This window comes from Phytophthora sojae (assembly GCF_000149755.1).
Source record: "Phytophthora sojae unplaced genomic scaffold PHYSOscaffold_6, whole genome shotgun sequence".
In the NCBI taxonomy this organism is placed as follows: Eukaryota; Oomycota; class Peronosporomycetes; order Peronosporales; family Peronosporaceae; genus Phytophthora; species Phytophthora sojae.
The window spans coordinates 2,420,728-2,443,904 of NW_009258120.1; the positions used below are offsets into that span (position 1 = coordinate 2,420,728).

At 54.8% G+C, this 23,177-nt stretch overlaps 9 protein-coding genes across 9 annotated transcripts; 4 read left to right on the forward strand and 5 right to left on the reverse strand.

The window, feature by feature from the left end:
- Positions 1 to 1,790: 1,790 nt before the first annotated feature.
- Positions 1,791 to 2,755, reverse strand: PHYSODRAFT_335355 (hypothetical protein; the record flags this gene model as incomplete). Its single annotated transcript, XM_009532729.1, has 5 exons — positions 1,791 to 1,902; positions 1,944 to 2,088; positions 2,181 to 2,518; positions 2,560 to 2,639; positions 2,714 to 2,755. 5 exons carry the CDS (start codon positions 2,753 to 2,755, stop codon positions 1,791 to 1,793), a joined length of 717 nt encoding a protein of 238 aa, XP_009531024.1.
- A 1,708-nt stretch (positions 2,756 to 4,463) lies between these two features.
- Positions 4,464 to 7,208, forward strand: PHYSODRAFT_335356 (hypothetical protein; the record flags this gene model as incomplete). Its single annotated transcript, XM_009532730.1, has 8 exons — positions 4,464 to 4,659; positions 4,722 to 4,991; positions 5,084 to 5,416; positions 5,485 to 6,168; positions 6,247 to 6,332; positions 6,367 to 6,425; positions 6,491 to 6,533; positions 6,879 to 7,208. The coding sequence occupies 8 exons, from the start codon at positions 4,464 to 4,466 to the stop codon at positions 7,206 to 7,208; spliced, it is 2,001 nt and encodes a 666-aa protein (XP_009531025.1).
- A 482-nt stretch (positions 7,209 to 7,690) lies between these two features.
- Positions 7,691 to 8,083, forward strand: PHYSODRAFT_512238 (hypothetical protein; the record flags this gene model as incomplete). Its single annotated transcript, XM_009532731.1, has 1 exon — positions 7,691 to 8,083. The coding sequence occupies one exon, from the start codon at positions 7,691 to 7,693 to the stop codon at positions 8,081 to 8,083; it is 393 nt and encodes a 130-aa protein (XP_009531026.1).
- Positions 8,084 to 8,480: 397 nt separating this feature from the next.
- Positions 8,481 to 10,061, reverse strand: PHYSODRAFT_421157 (hypothetical protein; the record flags this gene model as incomplete). Its single annotated transcript, XM_009532732.1, has 4 exons — positions 8,481 to 8,884; positions 9,179 to 9,362; positions 9,444 to 9,781; positions 9,950 to 10,061. Coding segments are annotated over 4 exons (1,038 nt in total), but the record flags the coding sequence as incomplete, so codon positions are not given.
- Positions 10,062 to 10,305: 244 nt separating this feature from the next.
- On the reverse strand, positions 10,306 to 11,446 carry PHYSODRAFT_354995 (hypothetical protein). The gene is made up of 2 exons (XM_009532733.1): positions 10,927 to 11,446; positions 10,306 to 10,850 (listed from the first exon to the last, which is right to left on the reverse strand). The coding sequence occupies exons 1-2, from the start codon at positions 11,333 to 11,335 to the stop codon at positions 10,633 to 10,635; spliced, it is 627 nt and encodes a 208-aa protein (XP_009531028.1). The 5' UTR covers positions 11,336 to 11,446; the 3' UTR covers positions 10,306 to 10,632.
- A 229-nt stretch (positions 11,447 to 11,675) lies between these two features.
- On the reverse strand, positions 11,676 to 12,965 carry PHYSODRAFT_354996 (hypothetical protein). Its single transcript, XM_009532734.1, has 4 exons — positions 12,569 to 12,965; positions 12,379 to 12,503; positions 11,921 to 12,282; positions 11,676 to 11,825 (listed from the first exon to the last, which is right to left on the reverse strand). The coding sequence occupies exons 1-4, from the start codon at positions 12,957 to 12,959 to the stop codon at positions 11,807 to 11,809; spliced, it is 897 nt and encodes a 298-aa protein (XP_009531029.1). The 5' UTR covers positions 12,960 to 12,965; the 3' UTR covers positions 11,676 to 11,806.
- A 251-nt stretch (positions 12,966 to 13,216) lies between these two features.
- PHYSODRAFT_354997 (hypothetical protein) lies at positions 13,217 to 14,021 on the forward strand. The gene has a single exon (XM_009532735.1). The coding sequence runs from the start codon at positions 13,242 to 13,244 to the stop codon at positions 13,818 to 13,820; it is 579 nt and encodes a 192-aa protein (XP_009531030.1). The 5' UTR covers positions 13,217 to 13,241; the 3' UTR covers positions 13,821 to 14,021.
- A 254-nt stretch (positions 14,022 to 14,275) lies between these two features.
- PHYSODRAFT_347033 (hypothetical protein) lies at positions 14,276 to 18,171 on the reverse strand (the record flags this gene model as incomplete). Its single annotated transcript, XM_009532736.1, has 6 exons — positions 14,276 to 14,807; positions 14,878 to 14,949; positions 15,023 to 15,289; positions 15,365 to 17,650; positions 17,811 to 17,876; positions 18,151 to 18,171. 6 exons carry the CDS (start codon positions 18,169 to 18,171, stop codon positions 14,367 to 14,369), a joined length of 3,153 nt encoding a protein of 1,050 aa, XP_009531031.1. The 3' UTR covers positions 14,276 to 14,366.
- Positions 18,172 to 18,217: 46 nt separating this feature from the next.
- PHYSODRAFT_335362 (hypothetical protein) lies at positions 18,218 to 19,955 on the forward strand (the record flags this gene model as incomplete). Its single annotated transcript, XM_009532737.1, has 2 exons — positions 18,218 to 18,508; positions 18,546 to 19,955. The coding sequence occupies 2 exons, from the start codon at positions 18,218 to 18,220 to the stop codon at positions 19,953 to 19,955; spliced, it is 1,701 nt and encodes a 566-aa protein (XP_009531032.1).
- Positions 19,956 to 23,177: the final 3,222 nt, after the last annotated feature.

Here is a 23,177-nt window from a genome sequence, read left to right on the forward strand (position 1 = left end):
AGTGTTTTCACGTTTAACTTCCGCCGGTCCCAGCGGAGTTCCGTCTTCCCTTACCTCACCCTTCACCTTCACGTCCCCTTTCGGACTAGTAGATCCGGGCACGCGCACCATTGTGGTGGAGTCCCTCAGATAAAAACTAATAAACTCCCACACGTGTCCTGCCACGCAACTACGGGGGGTTACCCCTGCAAGCCAAATACCCAAAGACAACGAGAACTAGTCCCGAGATCTCTAGGCCTCACCTTGTGTACCCTTGTAGCAAGACTCGGATCTTTATCTAGCGTAATTCCTAGAAGACGTGTAATATGAAGGGGTGAATATGGGGTTCCTTACACTCGCAGGCAGAGACTTAGGTTAACTCTGTCGCGGATGCACTTGTACAGCGAGGTAACTCTTCCCACTGTACGACAACTTGTTGTACAATATGTACGAGATCTACTGGAGATCTCGTGCCGCAGCTAGTCTGCGGGTTCAAACCAAAGTGCGAGACGCACACCAATACCTTACTAAACCGTTTAGAGTGTCCTACTGTCGAACACTGAGAGCTGATCTCCTGAGTCCAGACAATGCAACACACTACGCTACTAGAAGGTTACCGGGGAGGCCAAATCAATCCAGAACCCCGAGTACACTTCGCAAGTAGGTAGGAAACAGTCACAGTACACACGTAGGCGCTAACCGCACAACACAAAGACTAATATGAAGAAGTACCTTGTCTCGTTGTTGGAAATTCTGAACTGAACTGCCTATCTACCAGCGGCTCGTCTGCCGGCCAACCAACCAACCAGTATGCTGCACGCCTTTACCTCATGACGTCATCTGCTGTCTCCGTGCGGTGTCATCGTCCTTGTTACAGACCTCCCCGTTCTGGATCTCCGTAAATACGCCATCGGGTTTCGTAATCAGTCGCCGGCCTTCTATACGGGATGCCGAGCTAGGGTGTCCCATAATTCAAGTGGCTCACTCTCGGGTCACCTTCGGGCAACCTCCGGGTCCATCGCCTCACAATCCTTCAACCCGCATTACGACACTATGCTGTATATCTCACAAGAGGATGCTTGCGTATCAAGTAGAATAGCAGCACTGTCCCTGCTGGAACTACACACAAATAAAATTCTACTTCAGGTTCATACGTTAGAAGGTTATCACGGTTGCCTTTATTTTGGTTCTTATGCAGATCAGGTCTGGGATTTGAACATGCTGATTATGAGACCGAATCGGTAGACCTGAACGAAACAGCCACAGCAGTGGAACATGACACGACAATTCTTCTCCATGCTCCGTTCAACGTTCTGCCCTGCCAAGTAATGGCAGGACTTCTTGTAGGTGAAGGTGGTCTACGTTGAATGAGCAGACATTATGCAGTAGCAAGGCCCTGATGCCTTACAATCACGTCTTTAGTCATTTCTTAAAGCCTGCGCCTCAATTTGCAGTATTCTGCTGCTTTATCGAGCTGGCAGTCGCAGCAAGATGCATAGACGGTAACCTTGCATGATGGGCTCTCTTATATAGTGAGGCAATTGTATTCGATTCGATATGTAAACTATGCATTGGACGTAGCAATGACTTATACGCTACCGTGTAAGGCAGCACGGTCTAGTCGCTCCTGCGAGCGCCTTTGAGCAGTATGGCAGCCAACCCTCAGTGTTCACGCCGCTTGACATGCTTCGCGCTCCCATGCGAAGCCAGCGCTCTGCAGGGTGAAGAATTCGCCTGCACGAACCTCGCGTTGCCCCTCCGTAGCGAATATGACAACCGACGAGAAGTGCTTGGTGAACCTTATCACGCAGTCACGGGCTTGGGTGCCACGAAATATCCTTCTCCTTCTTGTAGCGGGTGCGCGGAGTGCGCACGGGTGCCCCCAAAACGTGCTGACCGCTTGGGAGTGCGGCGAGACTTGACCTACAACTCATCAACGAGGCGAACTGCGTCTTCCCCACCACTCCGAATCCTCGTCGTAGAGCTTGGACAGCACAGTATGTCGAGCTGCACGAAGCGTGGGCGAACTTGAGTCTGTAGTTGTCGTGGAATACTCGAGGTCAATGCTGCGGCGAGGCCGGACGTGGGCGGGCCGACCGCCGTCATGGACTTGGTGTCCTCATGCTCCATTCATCTTGTCCGCGTCTATCGTCGCCGTACACGGCGTCGTAGGCTACGACTCGTAACGCCTTGTCTCCGACCGAAGAGCTCGTGAGCGGGGAAGCAGAAGCTGCCACCTCTGACCGTCGTACGGGAACACGGGCCTAGGGCGCAACACACGCCGAAGTCGTCGCCGGCGCAGCGAAATTCAGACGGGTGGCATTTGCCGTAGCTGGGTCTGAGCTCCGCGGTGCCCACGGTGAGCTCGACAGACCTGCGATTCTCCTTACACCCACGGGCTCGGGCGACATCGAAAGCATCGAGACGAGCTCCGCCGCGGCGGCTCACGATCACGAGGGGCGTGCCGCGCTTCACACGACGAGCGCACCCACGCCCACCTTCTTCTTGGAGCGGAGGAGTTGTCTCGTGCAAGCGGCGACTTGATAAGCGACGAGCTCGAGGGAGCCGCGGGCACCTTACGCCGGCGTGCCGCGGCCTGCTGCTGCATCTTCCAGCTCCATGTCCAGCAGCTCGCTCTGGCAGCCTGGGTGGAGAGGAGGCTCGGTCCATAGCGGGTTGGACGATCAGGGCTGGATCACCTAGCTGCTCGCAACTTGGTGATACCGGTACCCACCAGCGCCATTGCAGCCACTGCGGTGAGCTCGATGGCGTTCATAGTCTACGGTGAAGTGGCTTTTGTCGTCAAAACATGGCGAATGTGATCCAATCACGAGATCATAGAAAAAGTACGCAATGATCAAATCCAAGACCTGTTCTGCGGTTGAAAAAATCCCCACTACTCGATCCAGTCAGCACGTAATGGTAGTATCATATGCCCCCAACAAGTTATGATTTACCACCGAGTGGTGCCAACGGACACGTGTTGAAGTATACTTCGTACTAGACATGCATACCATCCGAAGCGCTTCCCATGAAAGCCTCAAACTGTAATCTAGCCCAAGCGGATCTACTGACACGCGGCAAGATGAGAACCACAGAACGGCCACGACTGGCAGCAGCGTGACTTGGAAGTGACCAGAAGTCTGCCGCTTCATCGTCAAAGCAGGTTCGCTTCGGTGGTGACGCGTACTCCTCTCTGGTGCTCGCCCGCAAGTTCAATTTCGATGGGCTATCGATCGATGAAGACGAAGAGGAGGAGGTGGAGAGCGTCCTGGGTTTCCTCGGTGACCCAGTGTCACCAACTCCAAATTAAACGATACCTAGCTTTTGAACGATTCCGTCGCGAGCTGACGTGTCCAAGCAGCGTACCGTCACGCAATCGCCGCTGCAGCAACCCCTTGCAAGAGAGTTGTTTCCTGCACAGAATATGGCATACGAAGGCGCTGCAATGCGTGCTTTAAGGTTCGGACCAACATCTCAAGGGTAATTCCTTTGTTGTCGATGATGGCATTCATTGGGGTGGGTCTTGGTAAAATGCATTCCATAAGACTTTGACAGCAAATGTTAAGTTCCGCGAATCAAGATGGACGCGAAGCTTAATATTTCATTTTTAACCCTGAGTCGAAGCAAGCGCTAGCTAGGGTCGTAAGTGTGTGATGAGCTATCTGATGCAACGTGTCAACCACTCAGTAAAGGATTTTTCTCGAAATGCCCGCATATAAATTTAAATTCAGCGGCCGGTAGACCTGTGTTGCTCGCATAAGTTAAGTGAAAACTGTTCAATTCGATTCACTCAGATAGAATGCTTAGTGTGTTTGAAATCATAATCGATGTCAACGTTGCTAAAGCCAGCAAATATTGGTTAGTAGTAAGGTGATTGCTCTGAAGCTGCATTCGTGTATTGTGCTCTGAAGCTGCATTATGCAATACACGCTTCCTTGCGAGTGCAGGTCATGGGGACAAAAGGAAGTCCATTCACATGTTTAGCCGAGGACTCGTAGAGTCAGGTTGTGGGGCGTCGACGCGTGGGTGCTGAACCGCGGCGCCGGCCCGAGAGCTGGATCGGAGAGGCCGACCCCCCCCCAAGATAGAGGCGTGCATGTGAATGGACTAAGCCTGCATGATAACAGAACGTACACATAGTGAGAGTACTGGGTCCGCAGTGACTTACTGGGAGACCGGCATGCAGGTTGATAAGTGACTCGGTGTGTTACTTGAGCTTCCGTCAGCGCTTGACTCCCGCGAGGGGACCGTGATGAGGGCGAGTAGCGTAGACGTACTCCTGAAAAAGTCAGACTCAGTCTTGAGATCGAGGCCCGACCATGTGGGTTGCGGCTTATCCTGGAGTAAATCACGGGGGTACGCGTAAAGTCAAAACAGGTGAGACCTAGAGTAAGCTTTTACAAAACCGGATATGTTACTAGTGACAGGCCGAACCGAGACGATCAGAGTAAGCTCCTGCCATTCGTCAGTTTTCGCTCAACATGAGCAGAGCCGACGAGGCAAGCGGCAGCGACTTTGCCTCGTCTTCGGACGAAGAGGGGCAGCAAGTCAGAGCGACTCGTAGAGCGTTCGTTGTGTGCGAGGTGTTCCCAACCCTTGAAGAGGCGCAGATTGGCATCGACGTCTTAGACGGGTTCCACTACAAGTACAAACACAACTACGGCAATGCTGGCAACGGTACTCGTAACTACTGCTGCATGTCCCATGTTAATTGCCCCAAACGGCTGCGGCTGTCTAAGGTGGAAGGCGAAGCCCGGACGAAAGCGGAGCTCAGTTTGTTTTGGAGGAGACAGACATGCATGGAGACGAAGATCAAGACATTCAGCGCCGTGGAATTCACGGTGCGCTGAAGCGAGAGATCGACAGCATCCTGTTCGGCGGCGCTGGACCAAAGAAGTGCCGGAAGCTGCTGCTAGATCGTCACGGAGACAACCCAGTCATGCTTCAGCATTTACCCACGGAAAGTCAGCTCAAGAACCGAAAAGCTGGACTCCGGAAGAAACAGTCAGGTATGATGTTTTTGGCAGCTCTGTACTTTATTTTGGGTTGATAGTAATAATTCTGAACAATTGTGGTTGTCTTGCATTTGGTTCTGCCACAGGTGGGTGGGAGATTCACAACTTCGCAACTCTACTAGAGTGGGCGTACACACATTTGTGTACATCGAAGAGTGACTTCTTTGGTCACGAAGACGACATCAGCGCTGCGGACGCCGCAACGCAGTTTGCCAACAAGTCCCGCCAGTTTCAGCACGGTGTGATCGTTCTTGAGTGCTTTGAACACGACTTCATTGACCAGGATGGCAAGGCAGTAAAGTCTTTCGGGCTCATATTGACTTCGCGTCACATGCTCCTGAACATTCCCAAGGCCTACGAATGCCAGCAGGATATTGGTGTCTTGGGTGCTACGGATGGAACATATAAACTGCATTTCGGTAAGCTTCGAGGTGTGTTACTAGTCGTGGCAAGGTGCATTAGCTGACCGTTTTCTCTTTTTTTGTAGGTGGATGGACCCTCGTAGACTTTGGGACCTACACGACGCACTATTCGCGAAAACAGTACTCCAAAACATTTGTCCCTTGGATGTATATGTTTGTCAAGACAGAGCATCAGACGGCGTACGCAACGCTTTTTCGGACTGCCAAGCACTTTGCCCGACTGTTTTTCGGAGTCGATTTAGCCCTTGCCTATGGCAGCCTCGATAGGACCCAAGGCATTGCGAACGCTTTTAAGGAGGTTTGGCCTGATGTAATTCTCCTTAATTGCTACCCGCACCTCGTGCGGAAAAGTCGAGAGAAGATCAAGCTACTCAAGGACCCTGCGTTCTACGAAGACAACGTGCTACCGGACATTCGCTATCTCAGTAAAGCTCGCTCGGCCAAGCAGTTCAAGGCGCTCAGTAAACTCTTTCTCGAGTTTTGGATCCAACAAAACGAGCGAGACTACGCCAAGTGGTTCGAGGACATTTACTTGGGTGACACGTGGGGGAACTGGTTCTACGTCGCCGCCGCCGCAGGCATTACACCGTCCCAGAATGCCCTTGAGGCTCATCACCGCGTGATCAAGAAGGTGTGTGTCGGGACGCTTCGGGCAAGTACATCGGTCGTCTTGAACGACTCAATTCCTAGTATTCTTGGTCTCCAAGAAAGCGAGCCGGCTCGCCCTGCTCTAAGCCACTTCTCGGAAGGTAAGATGACGTTTGTTTATCATTTGCTAATGGTGTGTACCGATTGATTTTATTATTCGTGTATCTCGTGCATTCTAGGTCCGTTCATGAGTGGTGTAGTAGCGCGCGCGCAAACGCTTGTCCAAGAGAAGTCTAATCACTACATGATCAAGGACACGGGCGAAGTTTGTGAAGGCGTTCTTGTTTAACGCTTCCAAGTTCGTGGTATCGCCCAAGAACATTCACAGTGCTGTTTTGAACCGCGACCGTGCCACAATGTGAGTATTACAGCTGTGCGAGTCAAAGTTGTTAAGCTCACTATTTATTTGTTTCATTTTGGCAGCTACAGGAACTCCATCAACGGCAAACTACCGCCAGGGATGACTGTAAACCTGGTGGAATTGCACTGCTTGTCCATTCACCAAGTTCGATTACTGAGCAGAGATCCACTGCTCGATGGTGGAATGATAACGGCTGCACCATCAATCCCCTCCCAAACAGTACGTTCAGTTTGATATGTGGTAGTAGCACACTTAGGCGATTTGAATCTGACACTGTCACTGCGGTTTTAGATTCAGGCGATTCGGAAGAAGTATGTGTGCGACTGCGCCCTGTTTTATCAAACAGGGTGGCAATGCTCCCATGTCGTCGCTGCCATGACATTGCAGAAGGAGATCAGCATTCAAGGGATGCTAAAGGCGTTGCCAACGAGAAAGCTAAGTGGTGGGTAGCGCAAGCGCGTGGGTCCGCCCACAGAAGGCGGAGACAACACTCACCGATTCTCCGTCGACGTGCTGATTCGAGAGTTCTTGAAGTACCCTGCCAGACCCCTACATTGGAACCTCATGAAGGAATCCAAAATTCCCGATGACTCCGGTAGTGAGGTGGAGCAGTTTCTGTTGGGAAAGGGGATCTCGTGGGGGGAGACCAACGACGTCTTCTTCTGGATGACGAAGTTTTCCAACGGTGCGCAAGTCAAGCTGGAGTGCCAAGAGTTAGCCGAGTGTCTTACCAGGGCCTACACCCACGGTGCAGATGTTGCTGGAGCCGTGGCCTATTAAGGCGATCAATGGCTGGTGACAACAACTCGAACGTGCTAGGTTGTAGCTAGCATTTTTTTCATTTCGCATATCGAGTCCTACGATCCATTTTCGTAGACAACAATACACGTTTCGTTACATTTTATTCACAGTTCTTCGTTGCTAGCAATACTTCATTCGTACCCAATTTCTGAATACTCGTATCTCGGCTTTAGTTGTTTGGGATTACTCGTAGTGCCTCTTTTTGGTGTGTTACTCTTGGTATCGCCAATTTTACTCGAGATTAAGCTCGTTCGGTCACGATACTATCCGCGCTCTTAGGTTTTGCGGCACTGTCGACTTCGATTCTAGTGAAAAGGATGAATCCCAGAGTGAAGAAGGTCGTCCAGTCAGCTCGGCTGTCGATACGTAGCTTCACTTCACAGGTGTCGTCTATCTACCCGACGCCTCGTGCCAACGCCGCCCAGCAAATTAAGGTGTCCTCTCTCTTTGGCGGTGCGAAAATGAATCAAATTCTGCCGGTCGAGACCCACGAATCGCGTCACCCCCTCACCTCTTTCGAGCAGAATTGTCTTGGGTGTCCATTCAAGAGGCTCTTCTACGACTGCGACGATTTTGCCTACGTGACGTACAATGGGAAGCGTTGTTCCAGTGTCGAGGCACTGCTGCTCACGGGATATTTGTACTATGGCAGACACATCTACCAAGCGTCTTCCGTGCAACTGCTGCTTCTGGCGCGCTTGTTGCCACGGAAAATCATTCGCACGTTCAATGTTCTCATCCTACGATGGCAAGTGGATCCGAAGACAGGGACGATAACCCACGCGCTGTCCTGCACGTGGTACACTGCTAGCATGGAGAATCGCGCATCAACTAGCGTGACGCCAGTAGCTTAGACAGACGACCGCAACGGATACTCTCGCCACATCGAACGTGTATGAACGCCGTATTATTTATTAAGATACTCACCTATCCGCATTATGAGAGTTTGCTCAACAGCTCGTCGACAGCTTTGAGCTCATCTCTTAGCGACATCAAGCGGTCCGTTGTGTCTTCTGCCCTACTCTGCACCCCACCGAAATTTAGCACGAGCTGTGCGCTTGCAGACTGGATGTCCAGGCAAAGTTGCCTGCGTCGCTCTTGCAACTCCTCAACACTCAAACCTTCCAGTTCCGGAAATTCTACCGTTTGGTCTTGTGCATCGGGCGTAGAATCGGTAGGCGCTGCTTCCAACACCGGCATCGCAACTTTTTCGGGGCGATCAATGTCCTGTACCGGAAACAGCTCTCTTGCAAGGGGTTGCTGCACCGGCGATTGCGTGACAGTATTATGCTTGGGCGCGTTCAGCTCGCGACGGAATCGTTCGAAAGCTCGCACGAAAGAGGCATCATTCAACTCGGCGCTGGTAACGCTAGATCCACCGAGGAAACTCAGGACGCTCTCCTCCTCCTCTTTCTCTTCCTCCTCGTCTTCGTCGATTGACAGGCCATCGAAATTAAACTTGCGAGCGAGCACCGGGGTGGAGTACGCGTCATCACCGAAGCGAACCTGCTTTGACGATGAAGCAGTGGACTTCTGGTCGCTTCGAGTGGTCGGGGTGGTCACGCTACTGCCAGTCGTGGGCGTTCTGTGGTTCTCATCTGGCCGCTCGTCCGTAGATCTGCTCGGGACTGCATGGTCACTGCCGCTGTCACTGTCTGCTGCTGTACCACGTAGCGTGTCTGGCGACGAACCCTGTTGTGACAATGTCGTGTTCGTAGAGGAGACTGGCGGAGCTCCTCCATTCATCCCCAAGCCAGGCAGATTGTCCACACCCGATGAAGAAGGTGCTAGAGTTTCCGCCGTGGTTGCCCTCGACACTCCAAAGTTCGGGTATCTCATCCGAATCGTCGTCCCTCGTCGCGGTGTCGAATCCAGCGACGAAAACGAGTACGCGCTCGAGCTGAACGACTCGTAACTGCGACTCTCTCGATAATCCACGCTCGCGTCACTGCACGAACCGCTCTCAAAGGAGCGTTTGCGGTGCGGCCGCCTTCCGCGTTGCCCTCCGTCGTTCTCCTCTCTAGTTCGCATCCCCGCTCTCCGCTTGTGCGCCACCACCCCGCCGTGATGCAGCAGTTGGTCCCTCATCTGCACCGACTTTTCCAGCTTCAACATCGTCTCGGCGAACTTCAACTGCAGCGAGAACACGTCGTTCAACGCGTCGGGCGTGTTCCGGTAGTGCACTCTCGGAGCAGCCTCCATCGTCCGCACCACAGGAACCTCAGGAACCGTAGAACCAGAAGCAGCCACTGCAGGACGGAACGTCAGCCCCGTCCTCGCACTCGACGCCTGCCGTTGCGTTGAAGACAGCGGCTCCAGCGTCACCACCCCTCCAATGGAATACTGCGTCTCCGACACCGACTCATTGTTGCCCAGGTGCACCGCACTAGACCCACTCCTCTGCGTCTCCTGAGGCTCCTCCTCCACCTCCTCCTCCTCCTGTGGCTCTGCATAGCTCTCCATCTCTGCGTCTGCCGCCGCCTCCTGCTCCATCTGGCGCTGAATGTCCGCGCGTTGCTGCTGCAGCTCGGCAATCGCCGCCTGCCACGCCGCTCGGCGTCTGCCCTGCTGCTGCTGCTGCTGCTCTAGTCCCTCCAGCTCCTGCTGCTGGCCTCTGTTCATCTCCGTCTGCAGCTGCCGCTCGAGCTCTCGGCGCCGCTCGGAGGCTGCGGCCACTTCGCGCATGAGCCGCCGCCGGTTCCAGCGCGTGACGGGGCGACGCGGAGGCGCTACATCCTGGACAGAGGACGAGGACGAGTCGGAGCTCACGGGCTCCAGCCCCAGGCGCGCGAGCGAGCTCTGCAGCTCCGCCTTGAGCGCGAGCAGCTCGAGCGAGTTCGACGCCTGCATCTTGGCGGCGACGTTTTGAATTTGAACCAATCACCGCGGGAAAAATAATAGCGCGGGAAAGGAGAAGGACGACGAGAGGTGGGTTTGTTGTGGGGAGACACATAGAATAGGAAAGATAGGAGGTGCAACTGGTTTGATTGACACGCATGGCGACACTTACAGCGGTAATGGAGCCGTTGAAGTGCACCGTCAGCAAGCTTGGTAGACGAAGTGGACACAGTGGAGTGAGATGAAAAATCCGCTGTACTAACTTACATATGCACGTCCGCGTCGTTCCTTCGTAGCCAGCTGAGCTCGGCTACAGTAGCTCGCCTTTGGTCCTGTCTGTCCTCTAACTATCCCTCTCCTGCGTTCGGGTGGAGCGGCAACAACGAGTCTGTCCGTCTGCTTGTCTGTCTATCTCAACCTCTGTCCACGGTTGCGCTGCCATCAGAGCGAGTTCCTTGCCTTCGTTCACACCGGGCTTGATTCGCCCAGTTCCATCAACTGACTGGCTCGCGTTTACCCACTGAAGCTCAAAACTACAGCAGCAACCAACGCACCGACAGCGCGTCTAAAGTCGCGGGTAGAAGGGCTTGATGCCGAACTGCACCACCGTCATGACGCCGGCGCCCAGCGCGCCCGCCAGCACCATGGCCTTGGGGCCCGCCGTCGACTTGTAGAAGACGCCCGTGGCCGCCGACGCCAGGATCGGCGTCACCTGGTCGAACTTGACGATGTTCTCGATCTCCGCCGAGTCCGCCACGTACTCGAACGCCTTGTAGATCATAGCTACAGTCATAACAAACAGTAAAACGTCAGTTAAAACTCCAAATTGCAGCTAATTGACTGCAAAATGCCAACGCACCGAGACAGCCGAGCGCGTTGCCGGCCTTGGAGCCGCGCGTGGCCGCGCCGTTCATGAGCGAGTTCATGCGGATCTTGAACTTGGTGCTGGGCGAGCGCGCGAAGCCCGTGAGCGCGCCGTACGCGCCGCCGCCGATGATGCCCGAGAAGTAGGCGGTGCCGCACGAGCCGCTCATCTGCTCCATGAAGGGGCGGCCGGCCTTGTCGTAGTCCAAATAGTCGGCGTCGTCGTCGTACGAGGCCACGCCGAACACGGGCGCGATGGCGCCGATGTCGATGCTGCCCGACGGGATCGTGGGCAGCACGGGGAACTCGAGGCCGCTCGTGGCGCTCGAGTCGAAGCCCGCGCCCGAGCCCGACGCGCTCGAGTCCTGCCACCGGTCGTCCGAGTTCCAGCTGCTTCTGCTCATGCTGCCTGAGGTCTGTAGTGTTCTGTGGGGAGGGGGCTAGGAAGGAGGAGGAGAAGGAGGAGAAGGAGGGCGAGCGAGCGGAGAGCTGCTGCTACTGCTGACGTCCGTCCGTGCGCTTCTGGGGCTGACAGCGGACTGCCCTGGCCAGCCAGGGTAAACGGGAAAAACCTCGGGGAAATCTATTCTGAGGCGAGGTTTTATCGAGAATGGTGGTGTGGTACCCATCAAAACAGAGCGATCATTCCAGAACAACCATGTCAAAAACGTCAACATGCACGTCAACCAACCCCCAGGAATGGAGAGACCTTGCGAGAGCTTTGGGGCAGGCAGGCTACGCACGCGCCGATCTACGGCCAGATCCTTAGTTTATCGACTTTAACCCTGCCATCGTACCGAGGAACTACTGCCGCATCCTAAAGAGACCGGCCACGCCGCTGACCTCCCACACCGTCGTCGACCCGCTTCGCCAACTTATTTCTTCTTGCCGTACCTGCAGCACCAATACAACAGCGGGTTAGCCTTCTCCTGCTACGGTACTCAACGCAACTTCAACCTTCACAGGCAGCAAGACAGGCAGAAACTTACGACTGCTGGGTGTCGTGCAGGATGTTGAGCAGCAGCGAGTCCGAGTTCAGGTAGACCTTGTTGGCCGAGCGCGAGATGACCGTGGCGATCTCCTTGGCGGCGTCCAGGCGACGCAGCTGCACGAAGGCCGGGTTGTTCTTGATGGCCTCGCCGACGAGCTCGGCCGACTTGGACACACCGAGGGCGCGGATGACCGTGCTCTTCTTCTCCTGGATGGCGCGCTCCACGACGAAGCGGGCACGCTCGGCGTCCTGCTGGGCCACCTGCTTGGCCTCAATAGCGGCCGTGTACTCGGCGCCGAACGTCAGGTGGATGATAGACACATCCTCCAGCATGATGGCGAAGCGGTCAGCGCGACGCTTCTGCTCGAGTAGCAACCCGAACAGCAAGACAAGATCCAACAGAGCAACGTCAGTCACTGCATCCCCCACAATGAAGTTTAATGTTGCAACACGTACCAGGTTCTCGATAATGAGACGGCTGACGTGGTCACGCTGGAAGATCAGCTCGGCGGCCGTGAACTGGGCCACCACCTGCTTGGCCACCTCGTTCACGATCGAAGGCAGCACCTTGTCGTCGAAGTCTGGCAGTAGAGATCAGTTAATACCTTCCCCCTATGGTTACAAATCTAGCCGATAGCCAGCGTACCGAGGCCGAGGTTCTGGTAGAGCCACTGCAGACGCGAGCGGTCGGGCTTGGACAGCACACGGATCGAGATGTTGATCATCTGCAGGTCCTTGGTGCCCGTGAGTGACGCGTAGGTGCGCGGGCGCGTGCGCACGTCCATGATCAGGGGGCGCTGCAGCCACGGGATGAGGAAGTGCGTGCCCTGCTCGATGACCTGGTGGCCCACGCCGTCGATACGGCTGTAGACCACGGCGCGGTGTCCAGGCGGCACGTTGTAGATGGACAGGTAGGCGCCGTAGATGGCCGCGCCCGTGAACACCGCCACCTTGGCCAGCGCCGCGGCCGGGCCCTTGCTGCCAGGCGGCATCTTCATGTTCTTCATGTTCTCCATGGCGGCCTTGCCCTTCTCCATGTTAGTCCCCTTCAATCCAAGTCCAAGTCGAAAGTCACGGACGGGAGCCACGGAGCCACACAGTGGGGCTGTACCAAACCACTGGTACGTGGTACCGTCATTCTGGTCGGCTTGCGCATCCTACCAAAACGCATGCCGAACCTGTCGTAGCGCACGGTGAGCGTTCCTGCGCTGCGATTGGCTGGTTGATATTGGTGGCCAGCGGCCTTGGGCGCCATTGCGGCGGCCGCCCCCGACGTCTCCACTCCCATCGCATTCGCCTGAACAAAAGAAGTCACCAAAATGCCGAAGATTTCGCGCCACCGCAACTACCGCAAGACCTACCGCACGCCGTCGCGCGCCTTCGAGAAGGAGCGCCTCGACCAGGAGCTCAAGCTCCTCGGCGAGTACGGCCTCCGCTGCAAGCGCGAGATCTGGCGCGTGCAGTACGCGCTGTCCAAGCTGCGCAAGGCCGCCCGTGAGCTGCTGACGCTGGACCCCAAGGACCCCAAGCGCATCTTCGAGGGCTCGGCCCTGCTGCGCCGCCTCAAGCGCTACGGCATGCTCTCGGAGGACGAGAACGAGCTCGACTTCGTGCTGCGCCTGAACGTGCAGAAGCTGCTGGAGCGCCGCCTGCAGACCAAGGTCTTCAAGCAGAACCTGGCCAAGTCCATCCACCACGCCCGTGTGCTGATCAAGCAGCGCCACATCCGCGTGGGCAAGCAGCTCGTGGACGTGCCCTCCTTCCTGGTGCGCATGGACTCGGAGAAGCACATTGACTTCGCCGTCACGTCGCCCTACGGCCAGGGCCGCCCTGGCCGCGTCGCCCGTCGCCGCGCCGCCCAGCGCGCTGCCGCCGGCGGCGAGGAGGACGAGGAGTAAGCTGTTGATCATTCGATAGCTTGTTGACTTCGTGCTCTTTTGGCTCTTTCTCTCTCTCGGCTGCGTCTGGCGCGCGTGGGATCGACTGACTACAGGAACCTCTCGACGGTCGCGCGCGGACGACCAGCTTCGGAGTTTGTTTTTCGGGGGGTCAGCAATGGCGTCCGATAAATAAAATATCATGCGAATTTGGGGACTTCACACCGTTTGCGCTCGCCTCAGGTCTACCCTTGGTTGTATCTTAGGCTTGGCTGGCAGGGAGGGAGGACAACGTACAGGTCACAGACAGGTTACAGGGATTTCAGGTTCACGCAGCACCATACACTTGCAGTGGTGTAGTACAGGCGAGTACGGTGTGGCAGCGAGCTTGCCGTCAAGTGGTGACAAGGCTGCTAGAAGTTCGTCATGTGACGCTGGCTGCTTGGAACACGCTGCTGACTCATCCGATATTTGTTCGTTAAACGTGCATCCGACCACGTGCTAGGACCCTTTCACACAAACTGCTGCTCGCTGTACAGTACTCTCTTGACCTGTACGCACCCATACCTACTCCGCGACGCTCGCCATGTTGAGGAGGTTGTCCTTGGCGCGCTGCAGTTGGCCCTCCGTGACCCCTCGAGCTGGCGCCGCGGTCAGCGCTGCGATCTGCTGGTTGAAATCACCGGAACGAGCGTACGCGCGCGTGCTGTGGTCGCAGACGAAGCAGCCCAGCGCGCGGTTCAAATCGCCTGACTCAACCGCCTCGGCGCTCTTCCACATGCGCATCTTCTCTTCGAGACACGGCAGGTGGTAGCAGTGGCCGCATTCGAACACGCACGCGTGAACCGTTTCCATGCCGGATGACGGCGCGCGCAGCAGCTCACTGCAAATTGCGCACGCCTTCTTCGCTGCTACGCGCCGTCCGCGCTTGTGCGCTGCGACTTGACGGTGGAGCAGCTCCACCCGGTCGTTGTCAAACACCTTGCGCGAGCCGATGCAAAGGTTTTGCTGAAGATATGCAATAGGAGTCAGTCATGTTAGAATCCAAGGAGCAGTAGCTATTGAAGATGCCACATACCTGGACTCGGTAATTCGTGATGATCGCGATCAGCTTCTGCTTGAGGTTTTCAATCTCCATGTCGTCAGGAATCTGCCAACGTCGCAGAGCAAACCAGTCATGTAAGATAGCGCTAGCCGATAGGTATCAGATTAATGCTGCGTACCTTGCGAATCAGCTTGATCGGGTCGATCTTGTGCTGCGAGGCGAACTTCAGCAGCTCCTCCACGTTGTCCTTGCTGGTAAGACTGAGATCGATGAGGTAGTCCCATAGGCCCTCATCGTGGTCCTGCACAAACTGGATCGCCTGGTTGATGTCGCCACGCTGCGTCAAGATAAGGTCTAGCGCCTTCTTGTGTTGGCCCATGCGACCTAAGATGTAGATCATCGTATCCCAAAGAGGAGGCGTGTGGTGGCTGCAGTACTTGTAGGCCTATCAGACACGATACACAGAACAATGTCAGAGCCCCACACTGCACTATCAGGGCAATACCAACGCAGCAGTTACCTTCTCCAATGGCACGAAGTTGCTTGTCTGCAGGAACTTGAGCAGGAATTCCGGTGCAAACTCAGCATACAGTGCAACCTGCTTCTCGTGTAATGCCGAATAAATCTCCGAATTGTACTCGCCCAAGCGATGCAAGACGAGCTCGTGCAGATACGTGTGCAGCAGCTCCGGTTCGCCCTCAAGTTGGGCAACAATGTCGGTGATCTTGAGCTGCTCTGTCTGGTTGACCAACATACGCACTGCAATCGCCTTGTCAATGCGCATCAGGTTCACCACCTTGTTGGCAACGAGAGACCACAGCTGGTGCTCGGTGATCAGCTTGAATGCGAAGTCCTTGTTGGAGCAAAACTCGCCTTGACTCAGGTAAATACGCAGCGCGTGGTCATACTGCTCTGTGGCTGTGTACAACTCCGCCAGAGCCTCCATCAGGTACATCGTCTCCACACTCAATCGATCTGCGTCCGCTTCGGCGATACGTCGACGACGCACAACTGTCTCTAGCTGATTAATCCATGCCTGCGCATCGTACAGTGGCTCAAACACATGCGTCGTCTCAGTGTACTCAGGTGCGACATCCCCTTCCGACTGCTGCTTTACTGCAGGTGTATCCTGCCGCCTAGGCTTCGGCCACTTCCGGATGAGCTCAAGGAGCTGACCCGGATCTGAGTCCAGGAAGTGCTTCAACACCATTTCATACTGCACCTTCGGTAACCGCGGGCTTGCCGTCGGCATGTAGCGCGCGATCGCACTCAGTTGCCCACGCTGGGCAAACACATATACGTACTTCTCCCACAGCTTCTCGTATTCCTCGCCTCCACCGGTGAAAAGTCGATGAATCTCCTCTGCGGTCTTTTGGAACTTCTTCTGGCGCAACAAGTCGCCAAGGTAAGTTTCCATAACATCAGTGAGCACCACACGCCGAAGAGCTCGTGGGTCATGCAGAGCCACGTCAAGTGCTCGGCCATACTGCTTCCTTGCCAATGCCCACTGTACGCGGTCGTCAGCATCGCGCAGGCGGCAGATGACGACGTCTTTCGGGGTGCACACGTAGGCAAGTTGACCGTAACCTGCATCGTAAATTGAAGACGGGTCGGTCGATTCCAGGTTTGACTGGTGCGCGTGCGCGTAGCGCAAAGTAGGCATCATATAATCCGACGCACGCAGGCGCTGGTAGCCCTTGAGATTCAGCAAGTCCGCGCTAACTTGTTTACCATCCAACCGCACAACGTGAACCTCAGGGTACGGCATCTCGCCGCTCTCTCCTTCGCCTTCAATCTTGGTCGACTTTCCTTGAGACATCGATGGCCCTGTAGATGACGATCCAGACCCCGGAGGTCGAAACGCCAGCACCGACACGACTGAGCCACCACCCCACGGACTGATGCCTGTAACGAAAAAGTCGAACGTAAGCAGCGCCACCACTTCCGCCGTAATAGTTCCCGATGAATTCTCTACTGCATCCAACGCGGCAGCCGACGTCGGCGATCCTGGCTGTCCTGAGTGCCCCTTCTTGAAAGTCACCACACGCAGCGTATGCGCCCATGCTACCAGCAGCACATCGTTGCTCTGCCACTCGAGATGGCAGCGACAGAGCTCCATCGGCGGGCAATTGGGCGGCCGCTCAATGTACGTGATGCGCTGATCATTGTCCGAGTCGTAGACCTTCACGCCCCAATCGTTCGCCCACGCCACGAGCCCGTCCTTCCAGCGGATGAGCTGCACGGGGCCCTCTCCTTCATGCACCGTGCTCTCCTTGTCAATGATCCAGCCCTTCTTGTTGATGATCAGCTGACCCCCCACTCCACCGCACGCGAAGCTCTTCTCGCGCTTCATCGCGTATCTGTCCTCGAGCTGCACGGCGTACACGGCGCTGAAGTAGTTGTAGATGTTGACCTCTCCGCCTGTGCTGGACACGGAGATCTGTCTCGCCGCCGCGTCCTTGCCCTGGTTGCTGGCGTGCTTGTGTCCACTGATGTCCGAAGCTCCAGCGCCTGCAGACGTAGAGGGGAAGAGCGTGTAGACGGCCACCGTGCCGTCGTCCGAGCAGGAGGCGATGAACTGGCCCGTCTCATCGATGCACACCTGGTTCACCTTCTTGTAGTGCTGGTGCAGGCGGCGGATGAAGCGGCCGTCCAGCTCCAGCAGCAGCACGTTGCCCCCGTACGTGCCGGCGCACACGAAGTTGACGTGCAGCGCGATGCAGCTGAGCGAGTCGTCCTTGAAGATGGCGTGGAAGTGGCCGCCCACGCGCTCGTACTTGAGCAGCGGCTCCGTCGGCTCCTCCTGCTGCGAAATACAACAACAATACCAATAATTGTTTTGATCTGATTAGCATCAAATGGTTATTTGATATTGCTTTTTCTCGGGGTGGAGAGCGTTGTTTCGAGTGCGCGTTGCGAGGGGAGACGCGCGAGAAGCAGGCGCGTGGGATGGAGGGAAGACGCACCTTGGTCTCCTGGCTGGCGCTCTCGGGCGTGGCCGACGACGACATGGTGGTCACCGGTGCCGCGATCTTGCAGAATTGCAGACTGGGAATCAATTTTTGGTCCGAGATTGGCTCGGACCAAAATAAAGGTGGATTTATTTTTTGTGCAAAAAAGCTGAAGGACAATCACTCTGGGAAACTTCAACAACCGCTGGACACGGACGCCCGTTCCACCACCTGACTCAGGTTTGCACTTCAATCCACACGAATTCGTCGCCAATCCTGTCACTGCTGCTAAGAAAAGCTCCGTCACAAGGTCTTCAGAAATAGAGGCAGCTCGCCGAAAGCGACTCAACTCTACCAATAGCAGAGCATTTTCCATTCAGGTCTTCTCAGAACTACATACACTTCTATCAGCTTTGCTTTCAATGTCTGCGACTGGAGACCAAGAAGTTGCTTCCTTTCGCTGGACGACGACTCACTACCAGCAAGAGCGCGTCAACCGCATGAATCGCAAGCGGACGAGTCTTCTCCGGCCTTCCGTCTTTGCTGCGTGCTTGGCGATTGCAGGTCGTGTGGTGCTGGGCCCGCTCGCGGTGCTGCTCCTGTTTACTGCCACCGACTACCTCGCCGACGCGACATTCCTCATTGAGGTGGACCGCAGCTTCTTCCTGTACACGCAGCGCGACTTGTCCATGGCTGGAAGCTGCACCGACTGCGTGGGTCCATGCAAGATTGGACGCCGTGTTCAACGAGGAGGCGCTCACCAGCTTACCAGGCTTTTCCGCTCTAGTAGGACACCCACCGACGGAATCGTTGTACGACTTCAGCACTTTGAGCGGTGAGGCCATCGCGCTCGGAGAGGAACTCGACAACAGCGGTGCAATTTGCCAGAGTGGCATCAACGACTGGGGAGCCATCACCAGCATCTTGACAGCAACGCCCCAGGAAGTTTTGGACGTCATCAGGGTGCTCAACCTTAATGTTCCGCCGCAAACAGTGCAAGAGCTCGAGCTGGGCGTTGAACACGCGGACGAGTGCGTGACCAACTGGAGCATTCTGGCCATTGTGCGGCTGTTCTACTTTCCGACATCGCTGAGTACTAGAGAGTTCGGCAAGATATCCGCTGGGGCTATCAATGTGTTCCCTGAATACTCCGAGTGCCGACCGGAAGTGACCGTTGATGTTGGATCAAAGCTCGTGCACTCAACTGACGGCGTAGACTTGTTTGCTACTGCGCCAGATGCACTGAAGCTCTTCCCCTACAGCTTCACGAGCAGCATGCCCGCACAGTCTCGCGTAGTAGCTGCTTCCCAGACAAAGTACGGGGCTACGACGGTGCTGGAGCCCCAGATGCACGCATATTACGGAGACTGTCGAGTGCGCGAAGTGAACGCTACGGGTATCTACATTGAAAGCTCATGTAATGTGTCGGAGCACTGGGAGAGTTATGGTCTGATGGTGCAGGCGCCCGAGAACGTCCCGCTGTGTAGTACCGGTGGAGTTTGTATCCGCAACTACTTCAACACGGAATGGGAATTGATGACGAACATCCTTAGTACAGAAAAGTCTACCAGCACCGCCATTTACCAAAACACGTACCGGACTCGATACGCTGATTCAGTGGGGATCAGTACGCTGCCCGGGGTTGTCGTGATGCAAATACTGTTCATGGGCGTCGTCAGCCTCTACCAAGTGATGTCACACAAGCGCTCCGTGCTGCTCACTCAGATTTGGGCTTACCGGTGCCAGAACGGTCGGATGCAGCCCGTCTACCTCGCGCAGATTTCCTACCACTTCTTTTACAACTCGGATCTGTACTTGCTAGGCTTTGCCACTGGCACTTTGACAAACGAATCGATTGCCAACCTGGTCTGCTGCTTCTTCGCCTTCTCGTACTCGTTCGTCAACATGGCAAAGGCGCGTTCGGGTGACCAGAAACTAGATCGAGAATTTCGGCTGGTGTGGGAGGCCATGCAGATCGCGATCACGGTGGCAGCGGTGGTTGCATTGAAGTGGGTGCAAAGCACTCCGCTGGCCACTATTATCTCTGACAACGCTCAGATTTTGCGTAAGTCATCGACACTCGGCGCCAAATACTGCGGCCTTAATGATTCATGCATCGTGTTCACAGTTAACATGATTGTCGTCGCGATATTCGCATAACTGAGTGTGGGGATGACGGCACTCATTGCCTCAAAAGTTGCGAAGCAGACGAGCTGAAGAACAAAAAGCGCCGGGTACTCAACTCAACCAAGCAAGAAAGTCAGCTCAGGTCAAGTCCTGACGTCCACACAAAGTGACAGTGTTGGCAAGGAGTCAAACCGCAGTCGAGACAGCAGCTCTGATGGTCTGGAGCTCACGTCATTTGAGCAGAACTGCATCGGAGCACCTTTCGACAGGCTGTTCCACGACTGCGGCGATATCGTCTACGTTACCTACAACAGCAAGCGCTGCGTTACCGTCGACGCAGTTCTTCTTGCAGGGTATCTGTTCTATGGCGAGCACATTTACCGCATTTCGCATGTAGAGAAACACACCCCATGTCATAGGTTTAGGTTAATTACTGCACTCGAGCCTAAAAACAATGTAAAACCCAAAAACTGGGTCATGCGATCATTTCGTACACAAAATTGGCAAGATGGTTGGTCATGCGGATGGCGCGGAGCGATCTCCTCTAGGATGGCGCTTAAGCTAGCAACAAGTCTAGGCGCCATCTACAACTATGTTGCACAGGAACCACACCACTTAACCAATTATCTACAGCGTTGCTTCTTCTACTACCATCGCTGCAGCAGCCGTATTGTGCGCTCTCTCGAGCTTGCGCGTTGTGGTTTAACCTCGTGCTCCCCATATCCCGCACTCATCAACTGGGCCCACACCAGGCGTGGCTACTAACTATCACTCCGACGAGGCGTATGCCTCCAAGCGCGCGGGGAGGGGGCAGCGCGACGTTGGCGAGCAGTGCGCAGCTTTTTCCCTCTGCCTTCGCGCGCTTGGAACTGGTGGCTCAATGTGCAGGCAAAAATGCGCAAAATACCCAAATTAGGGGTGTATCTCTCTACATGCGATCCCCACGGACTTTTCTCTCGCATCTCTGATTGGTCTAAACAAAGGTGTAACTCTTAAACCGCTGTAGCGCTCTACATGCGAAATGCGGTACCAGGCGTCCTCTCTGATGCTACTGCTGATTGTCCGATACGTTCCGCGCAAACTGCTTCGAACATTTAATGTGCTACTTCTCCGCTGGCACATGGACCCGAAAACGGGCACGTTGACGCACGTACAGTCATGCACCTGGTACACAGCAAGCAAGGAAGACCACAAGCTTGCTCAAGCAGTCCCCGTGGCCTAGTTCACAACGACAGTGTCGTTGCGAACGTCGTTACGACACTGTGCTACGAGGTTTCTGTATGATAGACTGTACAGTTGTCTCAGATCAATCTACACGCGAAAGCGTTGTCGGTGACTTACAGCAGAATAAACTGAATATGGAGGCTCCGCGGTTTGAGGGACCTGAGTGAACAGCTACACATTACTATTAAAAAAAAAATTTTGCCGCCCGATTTGACGTGTTATCTCGGAGTCCGATTTATATAAAATGGAGCTCCTACATGATCGGTTAGTCCAATTTATCTATATCTGACCCGAGTTAGTAGCATAAGGCTCAGAGGAGAAGCATTCCAAGTTGGCCATACCTCCCCACCTCTCATGACGCTTTAGAACTGCAAGACATTGGGGACAGCAGTACACTGTATATAGCCACTTCATATCACTATGGCCAGCTAAATCACCTGTGTGATCATCTACGGCCGCTACAACTTCGTACCACGCCGATCTGAGAGGGCCCCAGACATGTTTTCGCGGCGGTCCCTTTTGCCGGCGAAAAGCGGTATTTATGGCCCCTGCTTCGCAACTCGCAGCCCCCAGACGCAAATCGGGCCAGATATAGTTTGCTTCCCTCAGCCCCTCCGGCTAAATCGGAGCCCTCCGCCCGATATATCGGATCTTGGACCACCCGATTTGCCAAAACGGCAATACTTGTAACTTAATAGCATAAGTATCATAGTGCTATTGCCGTTTGCAGATATTTTGGCCAACGCATGCTTATTATCTCGTTAATAATCTCGATTTTAGGCTAGCAAATTCTTAAATAAGACCTAGGTCTGAATTATATATATCGCCAGTATTGCCGTTTGCAGATATTTTGGCCAACGCATGCTTATTATCTCGTTAATAATCCGATTTTAATCCAGCCAGCTCTTAATTAAGACCTAGGTCTGATTTATATATCTCGCCAGTACGGTCTAAGATCCGAGCTTGGGGCTCTGTTTTCTCGGCCAAGGCGCTTTTCTACGACTTGGAAACGCAGAAATGCCATTCTAGACGGGCCAAACCGAGTTTCTGGGCCTAAAAGCGGCCCCCATCAAAGCATAAAGCTAAATCAGCCCTCGCCTATCTCGTGTCCACTCATATTAAGAGACAGGCGTGGTCTATTTTACAGGGCAAAGTCGGCAATACCTATATTTATCTATTATATTATTTTACATCCAGACTCCTGAAGGCACATTAATAGTACTGATGTGCCTTCAGCGTAAGGCATTCGATGACAACGACAACGAACAACGATAGTGACTGGAAGCGGTACCTGAATTACGTGCTCGGTCAGTGGCACCACTGCACGAACGAACGCGGGCGCTGCAATCGCGCCAGGCCGAGCCGTGGACTTGGCGTAAAGCACGAGGGGGCGGAGGAGCCACACAGCTTAAACAAACCAAATACAACCCGTTTGGTAAAACCCAGCGCCCTCTGTTGTGATATTTCCTAAACCTTCCTTTGAAATGTTCGCTTGTTCTCTCATCTCATGTTGGCAAATATCGCCATGGACGATCGCAAGAGTCGTCAGGTATTTCGCTCGGACCAACCAGCCCGGGCCCCCCGCTGGGCAGAAGTCACTCGCCTTTTAGACGTTGACCTCAGGCAATGGCGGGATGCATATTTCACTGGAGGGGCTGAAGAGCCTGGCGCGGACGCCGAGTAAGGAAGACGCGACAGAGGCGATACGCAAAGTAGGAGCCCCAACCTGCAGATGACGGGCTAGCATCTGCGGGACCGGTCGTTGTAGTCGTTAGGAAGAACTAAGTGACAACAATGTACCTCAATTCAAAAAGAAATTTATCCTGCAATCGATAAGAGCTCGTCAGCGGCCTTGTTGAAGGCTCTCAAATGATGGTTCCACGTGCACACATGGGCCCGATCTGCTACCCTCTGCATTACGCGTAAATGCTCCGTAAATGTGGAGCTCTGGGCGGACGCCGTTTCCTCATCTGCGCCAATATAATCGCGCTATCGCCCACCACGTGGAGATCGGTCAGTCCGTTGGTGAGT